Source organism: Sinohyriopsis cumingii, chromosome 6 (genome assembly GCF_028554795.1).
Source record: "Sinohyriopsis cumingii isolate HCF-2022 chromosome 6, ASM2855479v2, whole genome shotgun sequence".
Classification (NCBI taxonomy): domain Eukaryota; kingdom Metazoa; phylum Mollusca; class Bivalvia; order Unionida; family Unionidae; genus Sinohyriopsis; species Sinohyriopsis cumingii.
In genome coordinates, this window is record NC_142966.1 from 5,824,561 (window position 1) to 5,844,803 (window position 20,243).

Here is a 20,243-nt window from a genome sequence, read left to right on the forward strand (position 1 = left end):
TACTTTAGAAAGTCAAGAATACCGCCAGGTTTCTATGACAACAACATGCTCCTACTGCTCTCGGAACCGGACAGTTGAGGTATACAGCGTACGAATTACCGTTGCGCTGTCTGTGCCCCAAAGCGTTATCTATCAACCCAAGTAAATATCTACATTTCTTGGTAAAAGTCAAACACGATTGTGCTACAATAAACTAAATTAATCTCTTAAGTTATTTATCACTGAATATTTTATAGATGGACCTATTAATATGAAAAGTGGGGTACGTGTGAACTATCCATTCTCGTGACTTTATCTCGGCTGATGATAGGCAGCTGACACGCCTATCTGGAATGTGATGGGTAATATGACCATCACGTGCTGCGACTGGTTAAAAGCCGAGTAGCGCGCAACAGATTATTAGTTTGCTGTCCCTGTGCTGAGCAGTGATCTACAGAACAAGGTAAGGAGTCACACACAAACACACACACACACACACACACACACACATATATATATATATATATATATATATATATATATATATATATATATATATATATATATATATATATATATATATATATAATGTCAGTTCAAACAAATGTACAATAATCAAAATATTATAATATATATATTTAACCGGAGGTGGTGATAAAACCTTGTATTTGGACCAAAAACTTCAAACAACCACAGCACAAATTTGCATTGTAATTAATTTTACCTGATTTGAGTACTTACATGTCATTATAATTGCATTGTAATTGATTCTACCTGATTTGAGTACTTAGATGGCATTATAATTGAATTGTAATTAATTCTACCTGATTTTAATACTTAGATGTCATTATAATTGAATTGTAATTAATTTTACCTGATTTGAGTACTTAGATGGCATTATAATTGCATTGTAATTAATTTTACCTGAGTTGAGTACTTACATGGCATTGTAACTGCATTGTAATTAATTTTACCTGAGTTGAGTACTTACATGTCATTTTAATTGCTGATTTAAAAAAATTAATACACTGCCACTGCTACTACCAATTAAATATTTTGTTTGGTTTTAAATATTTAATAAAATACAAGGAAGTTAAACCAAGTTAACGCAACTTGAAACAGCCTATTGAAATGAGCATTGAAGTCGGATTACACATAATTAGATGTGTTTGGTGATTAGCCTCTGGCGGAATTCACCACATATGCTACGACAGGAAATGATAAAATTGTGTTGATTGTGATTGAGTCTCTTTCCGCCGCCATACTATTCCATGTGAATGAAAGTAGTTCAGAATATAGTTCTCGATGGCGACGAATTACATCCCCAATTGTATTTGCGACTTCACAGACATGGCCATATATTTTCCCATTGGTGTTATGAGACAGTAACCTCATCCTTACAAGTAGATGTTTAATGGGTCTATTCAAAGATAAATTCAAATTTTCTGGAAACATACATCGACATACTGTGTACTGCTCATTGAATTCCCACCACCACTGCTAGATATATTTTTAGCTTGCTTTAATTTAATCTCAGGTCTCCTAATTTTGAAGAAACTATGAAAACAATTAGTGCTGATCTAGTAAAAGGAGAGAGCTCATCGATTAGATGCCAAAGGGATTACATTAACCATAAGAATACCTCACGAAAATTGTATATATTTTGTTTCGTATTTTGCTGGGCTGTTCTGTTGTCAGACATTTTAGAAGCTATTTTCTTCACTGTTTCTTGTCAGAAGGAATGTGGAGATGAAAATGAACTCATCAGTAGTAAAGAAGCTTTATTTGATAACGCGAATGTCCTCACGTTGTGCAACAAACGATGAAACATTTCGTACAGGTCTCCCCTGACAACAATAAGTACACACATTTTCTAAATTCTATTCAGATAAAGGATAGAAGCAATACACAAAGTACAAAAGTATATTGTATTTATGATGATTATGTACAAAGTTTATATTATCGTTTTGGTTCTGAATCATGTCTAATTCGCTCCAAATGTGTGTGTGTGTGTGTGTGTGTGTGTGTGTGATTTGGATTTTTAACGTAGCTATAACACTTTTTCAGTCAAAACGCTACGATGTGTGACAGATTATAGCGATGTCTAGCATTAGGGCATCATGACGTAGACATGTAGCATGGTGTCCCACCTAGTCACATTATTCTGACACCAGGCCGACCAGTCCTAACACTAACCTCTTAATGCTGAGCACCTAGCAAGGCAGCTGTTAGTACCATTTTTGTCTTTGGTATAGCTCGGCGGCGATCGAACACACGACCTCCTGCATCCGAGGCAGACTCTCTAACCACTAGGCCACCGGAGCGGTCTGCCCCAAATAGTATAAATATCGTGTAAATATTGTGAACATGACAGCGAAAGGGGCGATTCCAATGTAAACAAAAAATATGGAAAATAAAGTTTCGAAGGAACCAACTCTATTGATTTGTGCAACTAAAATTTATACTGACGTTCATTCATAAGTTTTAAAAATAAGATTTGTTTATGTATACATATTTCCTTTTGTTTCACAAACGTAAGGTGGTATGCATTCCATCTTTCAATCGCATTACCTATATTTGTCTTTTTGCGATGGAATTGCCGAACCCAACATATCTTAACCGATGTGAGGTAAGTTTGGAAATATATTTAGTAATCATACAAATTGTTTGATTGTAACACTGTGATGGAAAAGTGATTCAGCGCGTTCTTGAATGCTCGGCAACCCCCCCCCCCATCAAAAATACACTAGGTGCTTACATCTATTGTCGCTGATCATTATATTCCTACATCTCTCTCCGAGATTATTTAACGACCCGACGGAATTGATTGTTAATGTATGTACAACGATATCTGAGGGCGCCAAGGATTGTGTAATTGATACGTCAGTTTTGTCTAACACTTATTTATAATAACGAGTTTTTACCTCGGCTTCTTTTATAGATAAATGTATGTATCGTATTATAATAAATCTACACTAACGTTTATTGCAAAAGATCTATTAGACGACTTCGGCGATTCTCAGAAATAAAATAAAAATAGCAAAGCAATCAGCAATATCTGTACATTCAATGTTGACATAATTTGAGTCGTACAATACGAATCGAAATGGTCTCGTTTTGATGTGATAAACGTGAACTGAGATTATTTACCAGCTCATTCATTTATTTATGTTGGACTTTTTGTTTGTTAAGACCCACTAAACCAAACGAGTAACTTCTTCCATCTGCGAGCGTGCGAAGTTTTTTAACATTACGCTTTAGTGTATTTCACCTGGCCAACCGACGCTTTATACCATACAGAAATTAAAACAAATTTCAACATTGATTAGGCCGTTTTCATAAACGGTTAAGCATATAATGAGTGAGAAAAAACCCACCAAGTTACATTAACTCTCAGTAAAAAGACGGGATGTGTTTTATTAATGGGCAAACGTGTATATTTCAATGTTAATGATAGACGTAGATGTGTGTAATAAAGTTGATAAAGATGATGCAAAGAATAAATGATTACAGCAATTTCAATAGTGTTGGAATAATGCATACTACTAATACAACTTAAGCTGTTGGCATTGATGATCATGAATGCTCTGTCTTTAATGTTTCTGCTTTGAAGTTCCAAACTAGAATCATTCTTTTGGCAAATCGGGTATAGGGTTCGAAGAAAGAAAAACGGATCAGTTCGACTTATAAATATTCTTGGACAGTTATATATGAAGTGAATAAAGGCTTTGCATCTAAATTGGCTACTCTACTTTGTTCATTTATTTATTCATTTATTTATTTATTTATTTATTTATTTATTTTAAATATTATTTTTTTATTTTTTATTTTTTTATTATTTATTTATCGTATGATTGTTAAACTAAAGAGTTAATGATCTTGCTTAACACACTCACTGTTTATTATTCTTCTCGTTTAGATGCTACGTGTTTTTCTATTGGTTGGGTTTCTGGCCCTTGGGCTATCATTCAACGTTGAGTTGGACGACGAGTGGGAGCTTTACAAGACAACGTACAACAAGAACTATGTACAAAAGGAAGGTCTTGTCAGGTAAGACATTTATAGACATAAATGTTTTCTTATAATTTCTCCAATAGTGTTGCTGTTTTCTTATGTAAGCAATGTTTGCATTAAGCTCCATATTCAGAATGTTTTTGTTTTTATACATTCGTGAAATCGATGATTTCTCTCCAGTAATTCCTACATTTTTGTCATAACAAGGTCAGCATGTACTATTTTAACGTTCTACCAATAACGCTGAGATACTGTACTTGAATTTCACTGATACCGTCGAGTTTACAACCATGTACAATTAGGAACGCATTCTCTTCCTGGATTAATATTTATATATATTTCAGTAGGTTGCAGTGACCGACTTTTCTTGTGCATGCGACTATAATAGGATTATAATCGTGTTTTGGGCGAGCAGACTAGACTCAACATTACGCTGGATTTGTTTTAAAATTATTTTGTTTCATCGTTTTGATTTTGATTACTTATATCGAAACTTTCAAAAGGGGGGAATTGGGGGGTTTGAAGAAACAATTTCAAAGCACATTTTAATTTTTATTGAAATGTTATAAATTTAACGCTTATGTTGAAAATCATGTACTATGATTAAATTCTTGACAACACTTTTGTTACGTTTTTAGGCGCTTTATTTGGGAAGATAACCTAAAGCGTGTCCAGCAACATAACCTGGAGGCGGACCGTGGCGTGCACACTTACTGGCTCGGAATGAACGAATATGCCGATATGGTCAGTTTTTTACAGATTAGGCGAATTCCGATAATTCATACAAGTAAATGATTCATAAGGTCTTTTAGAAATTGCATGAAATGAGAAAAGCAACGTACGCCACCATATTGTTTGTACTACAGAAATGAAGACCTGCTAATGCCATTTTTCTGAGTGCCATAATAATAAATATGTCTATCTCCTAATCAAAGTTCGTGTCATGATAAATTCAGGATCTCAAATGGGTAATGATTTATTACTGAGTTTAGGAAACGACTCGAAACATTACTTAACGCGTTTCATAAATTTAGTATTAAAACATTACCCATTTGAGATTCTTTCCGTCGCATAGTTTTTATTTCAGTATGAATTATTTAAATAGAAAGAAGAAGATGACTAGTTTCATTCATATTGACAAAATTAGTCGATGCGTACTATCTTCGCACCTGAGTGATGATGAAAAGCCTGTTTTTAAGTTGTTTTTTTTCTCTCACGATGTTTTCTATGCAACTTTTTTATAACGCTTGCATGGTTATGTATGTATGTATGTATGCATGTATGTATGTATGCATTTATGTATGTATGTATGCATGCTTGCATGTATGACTGACTGACTGGATTTCCTTATTTCCTCTTCAGTTAATTTTTCATTAGTACAAAAAAGAGACAGGAACATAGCTTGACATTAATGGATTTACAGTACACTAAACATGTAATATATATATATATATATATATATATATATATATATATATATATATATATATATATATATATATATATATACAAAAGTAAAGAAAAAGCAATATCAAAACACATGAGCGAGAGAACTCGTTGCAAACGTGATACATAAGTAACTGAGATTAAGAGAGTAAGTTAAAGGAATGGGAATTATTTACATTGGACTGGAATGATTTAAATGGATTATCCCATTGGCTCTCTCTTAGAACACCTGTAAATAATTGATAAGATAGAAATTAACCTAAATTATGAAATTGCACATTTCTACAAAATTTTGACTTCTTAATACAAAATCCAATGAAGATTTTATCTTGTTCTTTCTGATTACCAAACTGCAGATTAGTTCAATTGCCGCATAAACATACATTTTACTATTCTTCTTCTTCTTCTTCTTCTTATTATTATTATTATTATCATTATTGTTGTTGTTGTATTTGTTATTGTAATTATTATTATCTTTGTCATCATCAGTAGAGCACGCTAACATCTATCGTTATTAATATTCAGACTAACGAAGAGTTTGTCAGCACCATGAATGGATTCAAATACGATGCATCCAAGACAAATTGTGGAAAGTTCACATTCCCGAGTAGCTTACAGTTATCTGACCTTCCTGCATCGGTCGATTGGAGGACGAAGGGCTACGTCACGCCAATCAAAAACCAGGTAATTTCCACATATAACGTAGTATTTCATAGATTCGGAGAGATCTGATTGTCGAATAATCAATTTTTATGATAAATATCATTATCAATACTGTATTTGCCTTGCGGACTACATTTATGGTAAATGTACGATATTCTTTGTTCTGCAGCCGATTTACTGCTTGACAAATACATATTAGCATAACTAACTCTCAATATTTTACGAGCAGGCAAGTTACAAACTTTTAGGACGAAATTAGACTATGAATGTCACATGAAAATAATAAGTAATGGAGGAAAATATAATTTTATCCAACAGATCAAAATGGCAAATTCGGTCAACCAAGCTGGTAATTATGACCACAATAAATGGGTTATTATTACTGCTACAATATACATATTAACGAGTCACATCAAAATCATTCAGATTTTGTTTAAAAGCAAATAATCAGCTTTATAGTCACTCGAAAATAATCTCTCAAAGGGCTAAAAGCCATATTTAAACATGAACCAAGAGAGAGAGAGGGAGAGAGAGAAATTGTAGGGAAGAAGAGACAAAACGCTTTAATACTACTACTACTATTACTAGAGAGAGACAGACAGACAGACAGAGAGACAGACATACAGACAGAGACAGACAGACAGAGAATATGTGAAAAAGCATTAAATCTCTCAGTTCGTTTGGAGTTATAGAAAAATATAAATACAGCAGCGTATGAACTGATGAACTAACTGCTAAAGTTTAGCGATGATTGTTCAGCTTTGCTCGTGCTGCATTAGCATTTATGGATGGTCAGAGTTAACCAAACACTTTATATTAATCTATAAATCCGACCACAAATTGAAACTTTTGAAAACTAACAGGCTTTTTGTGTTCATGCTGTATTGTCTCGCGTATTTGAAAGAAATTAAGGAATTTAATAAAATGTACACACATGATGTAGAGGATGTGTAAAAGTATCCTCAGAATTGATAGATAATTTTACCCCAAGTACTGCCGGCCGCATGTTTCTATCGGATTCGACAGTGCCTGATGGCAAGAATAGTGCTTCTGTAGCTCATCTGGTAGAGCGTCGGACTCGTAACCCATATGCCAAGGGTTCGATACCAGCCCATGCCAGCCTGTCTTATTTGTCCCTGTGTGTGATTGGGAAAGGTGCTAAACTCCCATTTTCTCAGCAGGATATTACCAATGCTTTTAAACGCAGCGAAAGATCAACCTGATGACGAGAGAGAAGCGATGATATCATTGGTAATGGGAGTGCCTAGCGTTTAAATTGACCAGTAAATCGTTTAAATATTCATGTACACAAAATACGTGCTATTTTGCATTCATATTTGCAGAATAAGGCAATAGCACACAGTATGTGAATGGTCTAAATATCCACGTAATCGAAATTTGAACAGCTTACTCTATATGAGCACTAAATGTCAAATTCGAATCTAAGCTAAATGTTTTCCATATATTACTTCTGTGTATGACGTTTACGACTGTGAACAGCGTATACCCATGTTTTCTCTCGCATTATATGCCGGTATGTCAGGGTCAGCGTTTTTTCAAGCTATGTATGATTTTAAGCAAAATGGCGCCGACTCAGATACATCCGTAAATTAGATGTTCGAAGTTTGCTGCTTGTTATACGTGAATAAATAAGGTACTGCTAAGACGAATTCCATGAAGAAATTGTAATCACAAAATAATCATCCTTTATCATTATATAGTCAAATGAAAACGATATTTCTATGTACAATTATTATCATTATTATCATTATTATTATTATTATTATTATTATTATTATTATCATTATTATTATTATTATTATTATTATCCTGCCAAGTTTAACCTTTCACTATATTTATCATATCCAAAAGGTAATAGTTTTGTTTAGAAAAATGCTAATTGTGATATGAGATCAAGTAGAGGACGATATAATCTTGTTTTTATAGAAATTATGTATTCGTGTTTTAAAATCTGAGTTGAATAAATTGTATTATTGTTGTATCCAGTTGATTATTTGGGTTAAACATTTATTTATTCAAATTATTTATTCGCTGGAAATACAATGTGCTCATCAAAAATAACATTATTGGAAATAGCGACTTGAATTTATAGTGGAACTTCAAATAAGGTGAAATTCTTGATTTTCATTAATGTGATCCAACAGAAGAATGTTGGCACATCACCACGACATGCTCCACGACTGGTACATCAACACTTTCAGCGTTGAATTTAATTTGAATTTCCACTAAAATTTATTCTCAACTTTAAATATTAGGACTGAAGGTCTAGTATTATTGGGAATATTATTCGCAATACCGTAAGTTCCTTATTTTACATTTGCACTATGTATACTAGGGAAATAAATTATTTCTTAAATTGTAGAAAGCTTCTTGCTTCTTACTCTTTTCTATTGCTTGTTTTGAGACCATATAATCATAATAATTGTGTTACTTGAAATTAACTAAAACAAATGAGTTGGTAACGTGCTAAAAGTGTATTATTGAATGAGAGAAAAACAAAATTGAAGAAAGGTCAAAATATCATAGTTGTGTATAAAAGTTTGATTGGGGAAGATTGAAAGCGTTCTCTCTTTTACTCTCGTGTAGGAAACATCGTTTAGAACTTGGTCCAGCAACCAAACTATGACACAACATTAGAGTGTTACCAGTCGTGTTGCGTTGTCTCATTCCAGTTGTTCATAGCCATACAATTTAGATTAAATTGTTCTGTTTTAAACGTAATAATTATAACGAATATACGTGACGTAATCTATAATGATATGTCAATTTAGAGAAGAATAACTTTGATTTTAAAGTTATAGTCGTCACCAGATTTTGAGTGTAAAGCATACTGATTCGTAAAGGGGGGGGGGGTAACTTGTCAAAGTGATCGAGAAGTCCATACTCTGTATTAAGTGTGAATGACAAATATCTTGCTTTTGTGATATTATAGGGTCAGTGTGGATCCTGTTGGGCCTTTTCAGCTGTCGGATCCCTTGAAGGACAGCATTTCAACAAGACTAAACAGCTGGTGTCCCTTTCGGAACAGAATCTCGTAGACTGCTCAGGGAAAGAAGGTACTTAATTTTAGTTACAACAAGTAGGCGTATAATGCATTCTCAGTAGGTGTATGGGAAAGTAGACATACATACATACATACATACATACATACAATTTCTGACTAAACCTGTCTAAGCATCTACTTTTAACTACAGTTCATTTGTCTCATAGTAAATTACTCGTATATTAATTTGTTTAACTTATTAATGGATAATTGTCCAAACTGCTGTTAATTATCAGTGCTACCTTTTCAAATAAAAATTTAGACTTGTTTGTCAGTCTCTGCAAAGACATAGCTGTGTTGCAGATGTTTCCGCTTTCTACACACATATGCTCTGGTGTCTATGAAGCTACAATACAGAAAGCATCCACTGTCCTCGGAATAGTGTAATGATTCTGAGTTACACACTGTTTTCATACTTATGTTTTCGCCGGATTGATCACAGTGTAGCATGTATTTCTCCTGTTCTTCAGCTTTCTTCGCCTTGCCACCGCGTTTAAAGCTAAATATAGACAAGTGATGCAATACGATAGATTGTAAACGAATTAACGTTCAAACAAATTATCAAGATCTTTTAAAGATTCGTCATTATCACTCCGCTGCACACTTTCAGTCGTGAATTCGGCACGCTTAACACTGTGCTACCTCTGCTCCTGTTGAACATTTCTCACTTTATCACAACAAACTGAAAAGAATTTGTTTTAATTCTCATTTTAGTATACAAATTGGGCTTCTTACATGACAAATCTACTAACCCAGCAATGAGGCTTAGTTGTTCGGGATAGTTGTGCATATAAATTATCGTTTCTTGTCATCTGCAGATAGAAACTCATCGCCTTAAAAAAAAAAAAAATGATTTCTCAGTACATATTGTACATTTTCATGTCCAGGTAATATGGGATGCCAGGGAGGCTTGATGGACCAGGCTTTTAAGTACATCATCATCAATAAAGGCATCGATACTGAAGCATCTTATCCATACAAAGCGCAGGTACACACACACACACACACACACACACACACCCTTTCTCTTACATACATTTGTGTTTCTAATAAAGCAATGATCCGTGAGTCATTGATATCTCATCTTTGTTTACAAAATAAATATCAGAAGTTAATGGGGACTCCCCATTAACTACTAGTATCCAATAATAACGTAAGCAAATTCGAGTGGTTATTGGCTAAATTATGTGCGTAAATATGCTTGATAATTAAATAAATTGCGCTAGTAAATATAGTTGGCAATTGGCTAAATGACGTAAGTTAATATCGCTAGTATTTGGATAAAGTACAAACTGTAAGTAAATTTGGCTGCTTATTTACAAACTTACGTAAGTGAATATGGTTTGTAATTGCATAATGAGTAAGGAAGTGATGTTTTTGTTCTATTTTGTCTGCGTAAGCAAAAGGAAGATGCAGCTATGACATTCATGGTGGAGACTGTGGCTGCGTCAAAACACTTAAGATGCATTCTATTTAAAGATTTTGAGTCATGTAGCTTCCATCATATAGGGATTATTTTGAGGTACACCTATATAATTACAACAGTTTAAAAGTTGTTAATCTATAAAATAAACTTTTGGCAGTTTATCCTAAACTTTGAGGACATTTTCAGGTATTGATAAAACATCGAAAATGATTTTCCCTCACATACTGTTCGAAAAGTAAAATAAACTAATCCTAAAATTTTGTTTTTCTTTGCACCATGTTCCAATACTTTACTTTAAGACCATTACGTTTGTGTGTGCGTCAATCTGACCAACTCAAAATGGCACTCATGTCCTTCACCATGACAACACCCACCTGTTTATCCACCATTATTACTTCCACTAACCCCTTTCCCGAAACTTTCATTCACCTCTGGTTGGGAGTATTGAACAAAGTCAGTTCCCCGCATAAAGTAAAAACAACAGTAACTGCAGCCATGATGCATAATGTGACCTTGGGATCTGTCCATTTAATCTTTCAGGTAGGATAGAGTATATTCTTAGGGACAGTTACTATAGGACAGTGAATTGTATTAAGGACTGAAACTATGGGGTATATGGACAGGTGGACATGGTGTGGGCGGGCAACAGTTCTAAGTTCCATGCGATCTCGAGTAATCCGGCCTTAGAGTTTATGTCAGTATATTATATCATTCAGGATCAAAAGTGCAAGTTCTCACAAGCGAATGTGGGAGCCACCGAAGTTAGCTGTATGGATATCCAAACAGGCAGTGAAACTGACCTTCAGAAGGCTGTAGCAACCGTTGGTCCCATCTCAGTCGCTATAGATGCCAGCCACAATTCGTTCCAGTTGTACAAGCATGGAATCTACAGTGATCCACAATGTGATCCTCAAGCTCTAGACCATGGAGTCCTAGCTGTAGGATATGGAACTCAAGATGGCAAGGACTATTGGCTAGTTAAGAACAGGTCAGTCGGAATTATGTGATAGTTTGGTTTCTGTGTTTGTTGTTGTTTTGTTTTGGCTTCTATGCATTTTGCTTGTCTGTCTGTCTGTCTGTATGTATGTATGTATGTATGCATGCATGCATGTATGTATGTATGTATGTATGTATGTATGTATGTATGTATGATTGACTGGTTGGTGCTTTCTTTTATTTCTTGTCATTGAGATACTGGAGAATTTGGGCCACAAATATATAAATCTACTAGTACAATACATTTTCTTACTTTAGTTTCATATAGTAATTGTATATCCCTCCGTTTCGTCAACAAAGCAATTTTCTATAAAATAAAAAATCTAGCTTACGGATAACGTTAACATTAGGTAGTAGGTAATAACACTTTTCAATGATTACCACCAGACTTGGTGGTGATTTCCGTAAACTGCGATATAGTTCCTGTTGAAAACTTGTAAGATTATGATAAATATTACATATTTTTATAAAAATTTATAAATTTCAAACTCTGGTATGTTACATTTAATTAATCGCAATATCTATATCTGGTATATTAAAAAGTAATAAATCGCATTATCTCATATGTTTAAATCACAAAATCTGGTATGTTAAAATTAGTAAATCGGAATATCTGGTCAAAGATCTTCAATGTGAATCGAACAGCGAAATTCTAAAGATTTATAGGTAGCTTTATGGATTATTTACGACACGATTGGCCTTAATGTATGTAAAGGGGTCTCGTAGACTACCTTAGGTTGGGGTGGTGTGCTCCCAGTATTATTTTTAACTATTACAGAAGACCCACCCTTGCTCGCTTTTGTTAGAAATTGAAGTAGTGATAGAGATGCAAAGCTCCGAGTTCCGAGTCAGCGATGACGACAGTTAAATTACTGAATACACGAAAGGTGAAATTCAAATAAACAACAAATTTAATGCCATTCAATAACAGATAGTCTTTCCTCAAATGAAATTCAATATTCAAAACCCTATCATTCGTCTTACACTCGACCAAGTGACGGCTTATTTCATTGTCTGACTTAGTGGGATAGATTTTCCTCATGTTCTGTGTTTCTACTCATTTCATGATCTGTAGTATTTGTTGACTGGTACCCAGCACCCCTTCAGTCCAACAACCACGTCCTTCACCCTTCTACTTCCTCCACTTCCGTTCTCTCCTTTTCTTGTCTCCCAGAGACTTGGGACCAACTGTACCATAGTATTTCCCTCCTTTGTCTCCTACAGCTCCTTTGGTCATTAAAAGCTTCCTGTCCGAATACACACAAGGACATTAGTATATTCCTCTAGCTATCTAGTCTCACACTAAACAACAATCTATCATCAGATAAGCCATTACTTCTTTGGTCACGCATTCGTACACATCGAAATACCCATACTTTCTGGTATGGTATACACGCTATCAACTGCTTATCATGTGTGTGTGTGTGTATGATTTGGATTTTTAACGTAGCTTTAACAATTTTTCAGTCATATCGCATTACATTGACTTAGTTTCGCGTATTTATTTATTTTCCAGCTGGGGTACAAGCTGGGGTATGCAGGGTTACATCATGATGGCCAGGAACAAACACAACATGTGCGGCATAGCCACCAAATCCAGTTTCCCCACAGTGTAGGATTGTTGACTCAGCAACTCATCCTGATGTGTTAAATATGCAGCATAATAGAATTCTATCGTGTTGTTTGTTTTTTATTGTAAAAAGGAAAACGACGTTCATTTCTCAAATTACATAGTGCAAGAACAATAATATGGGATGAAAGACCCGGTGCAGCGATAATTACATTTGTGAGATTACTTATATTTACAGAAAAATAATAAATAAAAGTAATCTTGAAAACATTGTTATTTTTGTGACTTTGAACTTAACTTAGTCATGTGAGGTGATTTTCTTGGTCCCATTACAGGTTCAATGTCCGATGAACAAACAGTAAAATGTATTTATTATGAATATGTTGTATCTTTTTATAAAAAATCAATGAGAACTAAATTTATTATAATTTAATTGGTTAAATGTAGTTTAAGTAATACACAGTGCATCCTTCTCTGGCTAGTAGTTAAGTGGGGCACCCTAGGGACAATGGGACTTAGCATTAAAAAGACCCCTGGGCAACTCTAGGGACAATGGAAATTTAACATGGAGAAAAATCGTGGGCAACTCTAGGGACAATGGGAATTTAACACCGAGTTTGGGTCTGTCTAGGGACAAGGGGAAATTAACATGGGAATAGAGTTTGGGTCTGTCTAGGGACAAGGGGAATTGAACATATGGAAATTGAACATGGTGGGTCTGTATAGCGTCAAGGGGAATTGAACATGGTGGGATTGTCTAGGGACAATGATGGTAGAGGGTCAAACACAACAGGGACAGAAGCATACATACACTAGTACAAGCGTGAGATTTATATATAAAGCATTACCAATACCTGAAATCTTGCTGGGGTGTTCAAAAATTTGCATAATTGTAATGATGCTATAAATAGCTATAATCAAGGAAATGCTCAACGACAAAATGGATGTGACTAAAAGTAACGCTAAAATGACGAAATTGTCCCAGAATTTAAAGGAAAATAAACATATCCCCGAAAATTAAGTTACAATGGTTTAGACTAAAATAGATAAAATTAGTAACTACTTACAATATCAACTTCTGTGACGATCGTGAATAAATACCTATGTATCTATAATCAGCTGAAATTCCTATGAAATCCCACTATCTATTTATAGCTCCAACTTGTGGGTTTTTCCTTTGGAAAATCCCACTATCTTTTTATAGCCTCAGCTTGAGTGACGTTCCTGTTTATGAATTCTAGTATATATGTATAGCTACAAAATGTGGAAATCCCCAAGTCGATATTTATAGTCTCAAAATTTCCAGCGTCAGTGACGTCACTGTACTGAACACTAGGGGATAAATGGCAACAGTGTTGCAAGTGGCTGACCTGAATACGCGCTACTGTAGGTAGGTAGGTAGAGTGTATCTGATAGGGATAAAGTGAATTTTATAGGGACAAACAGAGACCAACACACACACACACACACACACACACACACAACATACGCGCGCAGACTCACACACACACACTCACACACACACACACACACACACACACACACACACAGAGGGAAGAGGAAAAAGCAAACCCCAAAATATACTATCCACACTCGGGAGGAAGAAAAAAAAAAAACAAATATACGATCTACACAACGTACGCGAACACACACACACACATACACACACACACACACACACACAACATACGCGCGCAGACTCACACAAACACACCCACACACACACAGAGGGAAGAGGAAAAAACAAACCCGAAATATACTATCCACACTCGGGAGGAAGATAAAAAACAACCAAATATACGATCTACACAACGTACGCGAACACACACACACACACACACACACACAACATACGCGCGCAGACTCACACACACACACACACACACACAGAGGGAAGAGGAAAAAACAAACCCCAAATATACTATCCACACTCGGGAGGAAGAAAAAAAACAACCAAATATACGATCTACACAACGTACGCGAACACACACATACACACACACACACACACGCACACACACACACAGAGGGAAGAGGAAAAAACAAACCCCAAATATACTATCAACACAGAAGGGAGATAATACAATCCCCAAATAAACTATCCACACAAACGTACGCGAACGCATACAAACCCCAAATATACTATCAACACAGAAGGAGATAATACAAACCCAAATAAACTATCCACACAAACGTACGCGAACGCATACAAACCCAAAACATACTATCCACACAACGTCGCTAACGCATACAAACTCCAAATATGCTATCCACACTCGGGAGGAAGAAGAAAAAAAAACAAATATACGATCTACACAACGTACGCGAACACACACACACACACACACACACACACACACACACACACACACACAGAGGGAAGAGGAAAAAACAAACCCCAAATATACTATCAACACAGAAGGGAGATAATACAAACCCCCAAATAAACTATCCACACAAACGTACGCGAACGCATACAAACCCAAAATACACTATCAACACAGAAGGGAGATAATACAATCCCCAAATAAACTATCCACACAAACGTACGCGAACGCATACAAACCCCAAATACACTATCAACACAGAAGGGAGATAATACAAACCCCAAATAAACTATCCACACAAACGTACGCGAACGCATACAAACCCCAAATATACTATCCACACAACGTCGCTAACGCATACAAACCGGAAATATACTATCCACACTCGGGAGGAAGAAGAAGAAAAACAACCAAATATGCGATCTACACAACGTACGCGAACACACACACACACACACACACACACACACACACACACACACGCACACCACAGAGGGAAGAAGAAGAAAACCATTATACACTATCCACACGCAGTGAAGAAATAACCCTTTATATATACTATCAACAGAGAGTGAAGAAAATAACCCATTATATTCCATCAACACAGAGTGAAGAAGAAAAAGTTTTTTGAAAGCACCTAAGCCCTCACCTGCAATGACCAACTCTGCCAAACACCTACACCCCACCCACCCCCACTCCCAACACTACAAAACCCATTTAACCCGTTATTTTATGGCATCAGTGTGTGATTTAGGAAACATCAAGACACAAAATGATGGACGAATAGACTGACTATTGTTTACGGACTTGCATGCCTAAAGAGCGTGCGTGAAGGAAAACATCCTTCCATTTCAATTCTAACTAAAACATGATCCAGAGGGATAGAGAGAGGTGAAAGAGCACAATTTCATAAAGTGTGAGTAAAAACAAAACACGCCATCCTTATTATACAATGTCAAGACCAAGAGACACTTACGTTTTCTTTCTGGTCTATTCTCTTTTAGAAGGTAGTATGAAATTTCACATCAGGGCCAACGCATCGGCTCACATTGTCAATTTTTCCATTTCCATGTTTTTACTGGCACAAGTTCTTCATCATCTTCAATTTCTTCTTCTTCTGAATCCCTCTTCTCTGTTTCGTCTTGTTTTTGTTTCTTCTCTTTTCTCGTAGGGCACTCTGAATTCCAGTGTCCTTTCTCCTGACAACGATATTAGGTATCTTGACTTTTGTCTCTCTTTCTTAGACGAAGCAGGTATTCTGGAGACAAATACCCATTTACCTTTGCAGATATAGCAAACTTCATTAGCACTTACACACTTTCGTATGACTCTCATCAAATCAACGACCAAAAGAGTAAGTTTTGTTGCCACTTTCGCATGTGAATTATGCTTTCGTATGACTTTTAGCAAATATTTGACCAGCAGGTCGATCTGTGCTGACTCTTCCATCTTCTTGATCGTTTGAGAGCGGAATGAATACTCTGACGCTAAGACACTCTCCTTATATACATGGACCTGCTGCGTATGAAACCTAGTCAAATGTAATTTTGCAATAAGATGAAACGATTTCATTGAGGAAGTAAAAAGCAATGATGTACCGTATCGCCTCACACAAAACCTGAAGTTTTAGTTCAAATCCGTGTCAGCGATTTCGAAGACGACATAACTGAGCTTTAATCAATGCTCTCCAATTATGACACAAAACCACGAGTCCTGATTCACGCCAAAAGAAATTTCGTTCGGTCCATAAAAAATAGTATCACATCTGAGAAACGCAAAAACGAACTTCCAGAAAACTGAGAACGACGGCTTATACCTACAACGTAAATGTGTGAGTTCAAGTAGTGCGTAAAACTTAGTCAAATTAGATTTTTATAGTCAAGACGAAACGATCTCTTTTTGAACAAGAAAGCAGACACCAAGCGACAATGGCGATCCGTGTCACACAACACTTTTCAAAATGTATATTATCAGAGGTTTGTTTAGCGATCTGCACGGTTAAATTAAATGTTGATGTATTTTGCAATAAGACGGACTCAATTTCCATGGGATCGCCCATGGTACGATTGTTCGTGCATTAGTTTAATTTTTAAAAATATTTTTTTATATAAATCACCTATAGGATAGACCCAGTAAAGCATGGCCATTCTCGTCACTGTCTGAATAGCTACTTAAGTCAATTCGAAGCGAACGCGGTAAGAAAATAAGTATAGCCAATGAAATGGCTTACAACGGGTGATGCATTGTTTTGTTCTAGGGCTGTGTGGCATAATAATCCCTATGTTCTTGCGTTGTTACCATTACAGTGCAGACAGACTGAAATGTGAACTTACAAGCCCTCTTTGTGTGTGTTGTACCATTTCCTCTTACCACATCAAAATACTGAGCGTCACAGTATTTGTTCGCGTTTTCAAGCTGACCATTTTTTTATATCTCACTTAAACATTTCGACATAAACACTCACATCGGTAGAGTCAGAACAGACGTGTTACAGTATTGAGGGGCATGTTATCTTTTCTTTTTCAAACTATTAAATTTGGGGTTTGTATGAAGTAAAGAACCGAAAGTACAGTGAAACTCAAGGATGATGACCCAATCTGTCTGTCTATTGATGCGTGTATTTACTTAAGAAGAAATATGACCTCTAAAACACAAATAGATACGGCAAGCATTATTAGATTAAACACAACGATGTTTTCCTTCACGCCCGTGTAATTTAGAGTTTCAATCGTCTTTGAAGACAAACTTGGTCTCCTTTTGTAGGGCTTGAAATAATAAAAAAACTGAAAAATCTTAAGCACTTTGCTATAGATAATTTCATCAACAGACCAAACAACATAAATACCGTTACAACAATAGAAAGCCTTAAATCTTCTATCAAAAAGAAATGCATGAAAAAAATTAAAGATTAACGATAACTAACCAATACAACCGAATTTAACAAAGGCAATAACATGTGAAGAAACGCCTCTCACTTTGGAAAGGTAGGCGAATGTACTCTGTCATGCACCGTCAACTTGAAAAAAATTATAAACAGAGAGAAACCTGAATTCAAAATTCAGTTGTTTCTTTTTCTTCAAAATTATTTCGTTTCTTTTGTCTTTTTTTTTTTTTTTTGGAACAAATCTAAGCACTAATATAGAGTGGAAAAGGGAAAAAGCACATACAAGCTTTGATATTTCTGAAAAAAGGAGGGGATATTCCTAACGTTCATAACCACCTATATATGCTTGGACTTGTCTGTGACTTATCCACAAAACAAGATATACATATTTGTGGTCAAGCTGCAAGTGTGTGCGTGTTTTTGAAAATGGTAAAAATTGGATATACAATTTTCTCGTGACACTTATAAAGTGAAGAGTCTGTGCAAGTGTCAAAAGCCAAAGTCATATAAGTTTTGTATTTTGTACGGCTTGTAAAGATTTCTACTTTAGAAAATGTGAAGTATCACAAGTTATTATCACAAACAGAAGTGGAACATAGGGGCTTGCAAGAAAGAAAATAACCCAGACAGTTGGTGTCATCAAGAGTGCTAGAGACGGTACCCGAACTTGCTTGCCTGCTTACTTGAATTAAAGTGATTTTCGCTCTAATGGAGCATGTATCACTGGTTTAATAACGCACCGCGTGATTTTTAATTACTCCTGGGGAAGGAAAGAGAGCCTCATCCCCCAGGCTTTTATGTACTCACAGACTACTTTTAAATTTAGCCACTCAGGTGTAGGACTAACTAGTCCTTAACAACCTGACTGAAAGACTTTAAACATGAGTGGGAATTGTCTCACCACACACTCATTTTTCTGTCCGAGCGTGGTAAAGGAGGAAAAAGGTGCTCAGCAAGACAGCCATGGATGTTAAGTACTCACCAAAACGCTAGCCCGTACTTATTTCAAATCAAGTCCCGTTTTTGCTAATGGACAATAAAAGGTACCAATAATGTGTTAACCACCTGTGCAATTAGTTCAAATCTAACGAGTCTGTTAAATTTCCTACTTCCTAACATATCTGTCTAATATTAGTACTTAGTGTACATAAAAATAGCCATGATGAGTGTGTGGTGAGACAATTCCCACTCATGTTTAAAGTCTTTCAGTCAGGTTGTTAAGGACTAGTTAGTCCTACACCTGAGTGGCTAAATTTAAAAATAGTCTGTGAGTACCTAAAAGCCTGGGGGATGAGGCTCTCTTTCCTTCCCCAGGAGTAATTAAAAATCACGCGGTGCGTTATTAAACCAGTGATACATGCTCCATTAGAGCGAAAATCACTTTAATTCAAGTAAGCAGGCAAGCAAGTTCGGGTACCGTCTCTAGCACTCTTGATGACACCAACTGTCTGGGTTATTTTCTTTCTTGCAAGCCCCTATGTTCCACTTCTGTTTGTGATAATAACTTGTGATACTTCACATTTTCTAAAGTAGAAATCTTTACAAGCCGTACAAAATACAAAACTTATATGACTTTGGCTTTTGACACTTGCACAGACTCTTCACTTTATAAGTGTCACGAGAAAATTGTATATCCAATTTTTACCATTTTCAAAAACACGCACACACTTGCAGCTTGACCAGAAATATGTATATCTTGTTTTGTGGATAAGTCACAGACAAGTCCAAGCATATATAGGTGGTTATGAACGTTAGGAATATCCCCTCCTTTTTTCAGAAATATCAAAGCTTGTATGTGCTTTTTCCCTTTTCCACTCTATATTAGTGCTTAGATTTGTTCCAAAAAAAAAAAAAAAAAAGACAAAAGAAACGAA

The 20,243-nt window shown here is 35.6% G+C and overlaps 1 protein-coding gene across 1 annotated transcript; it reads left to right on the top strand.

Annotated features, from left to right (window-relative positions):
* The first annotated feature begins 287 nt into the window (after nt 1-287).
* Nucleotides 288-13,426, top strand: LOC149796311 (cathepsin L-like peptidase). The gene is made up of 8 exons (XM_089960957.1): nt 288-442; nt 3,899-4,029; nt 4,632-4,737; nt 5,965-6,123; nt 9,056-9,179; nt 10,054-10,154; nt 11,309-11,580; nt 13,105-13,426. Exons 2-8 carry the CDS (start codon nt 3,899-3,901, stop codon nt 13,202-13,204), a joined length of 993 nt encoding a protein of 330 aa, XP_089817083.1. The 5' UTR covers nt 288-442; the 3' UTR covers nt 13,205-13,426.
* Nucleotides 13,427-20,243: the final 6,817 nt, after the last annotated feature.

Excerpts from the sequence above, each read along its gene's own strand:
- LOC149796311 (XM_089960957.1), top strand. The coding sequence starts at position 3,899 with ATGCTACGTGTTTTTCTATTGGTTGGGTTTCTGGCCCTTGGGCTATCA. Across the intron at positions 4,738-5,964 it reads TGAACGAATATGCCGATATG|ACTAACGAAGAGTTTGTCAG; the intron begins GTCAGTTTTTTA and ends ATTAATATTCAG. Across the intron at positions 11,581-13,104 it reads TATTGGCTAGTTAAGAACAG|CTGGGGTACAAGCTGGGGTA; the intron begins GTCAGTCGGAAT and ends TTTATTTTCCAG.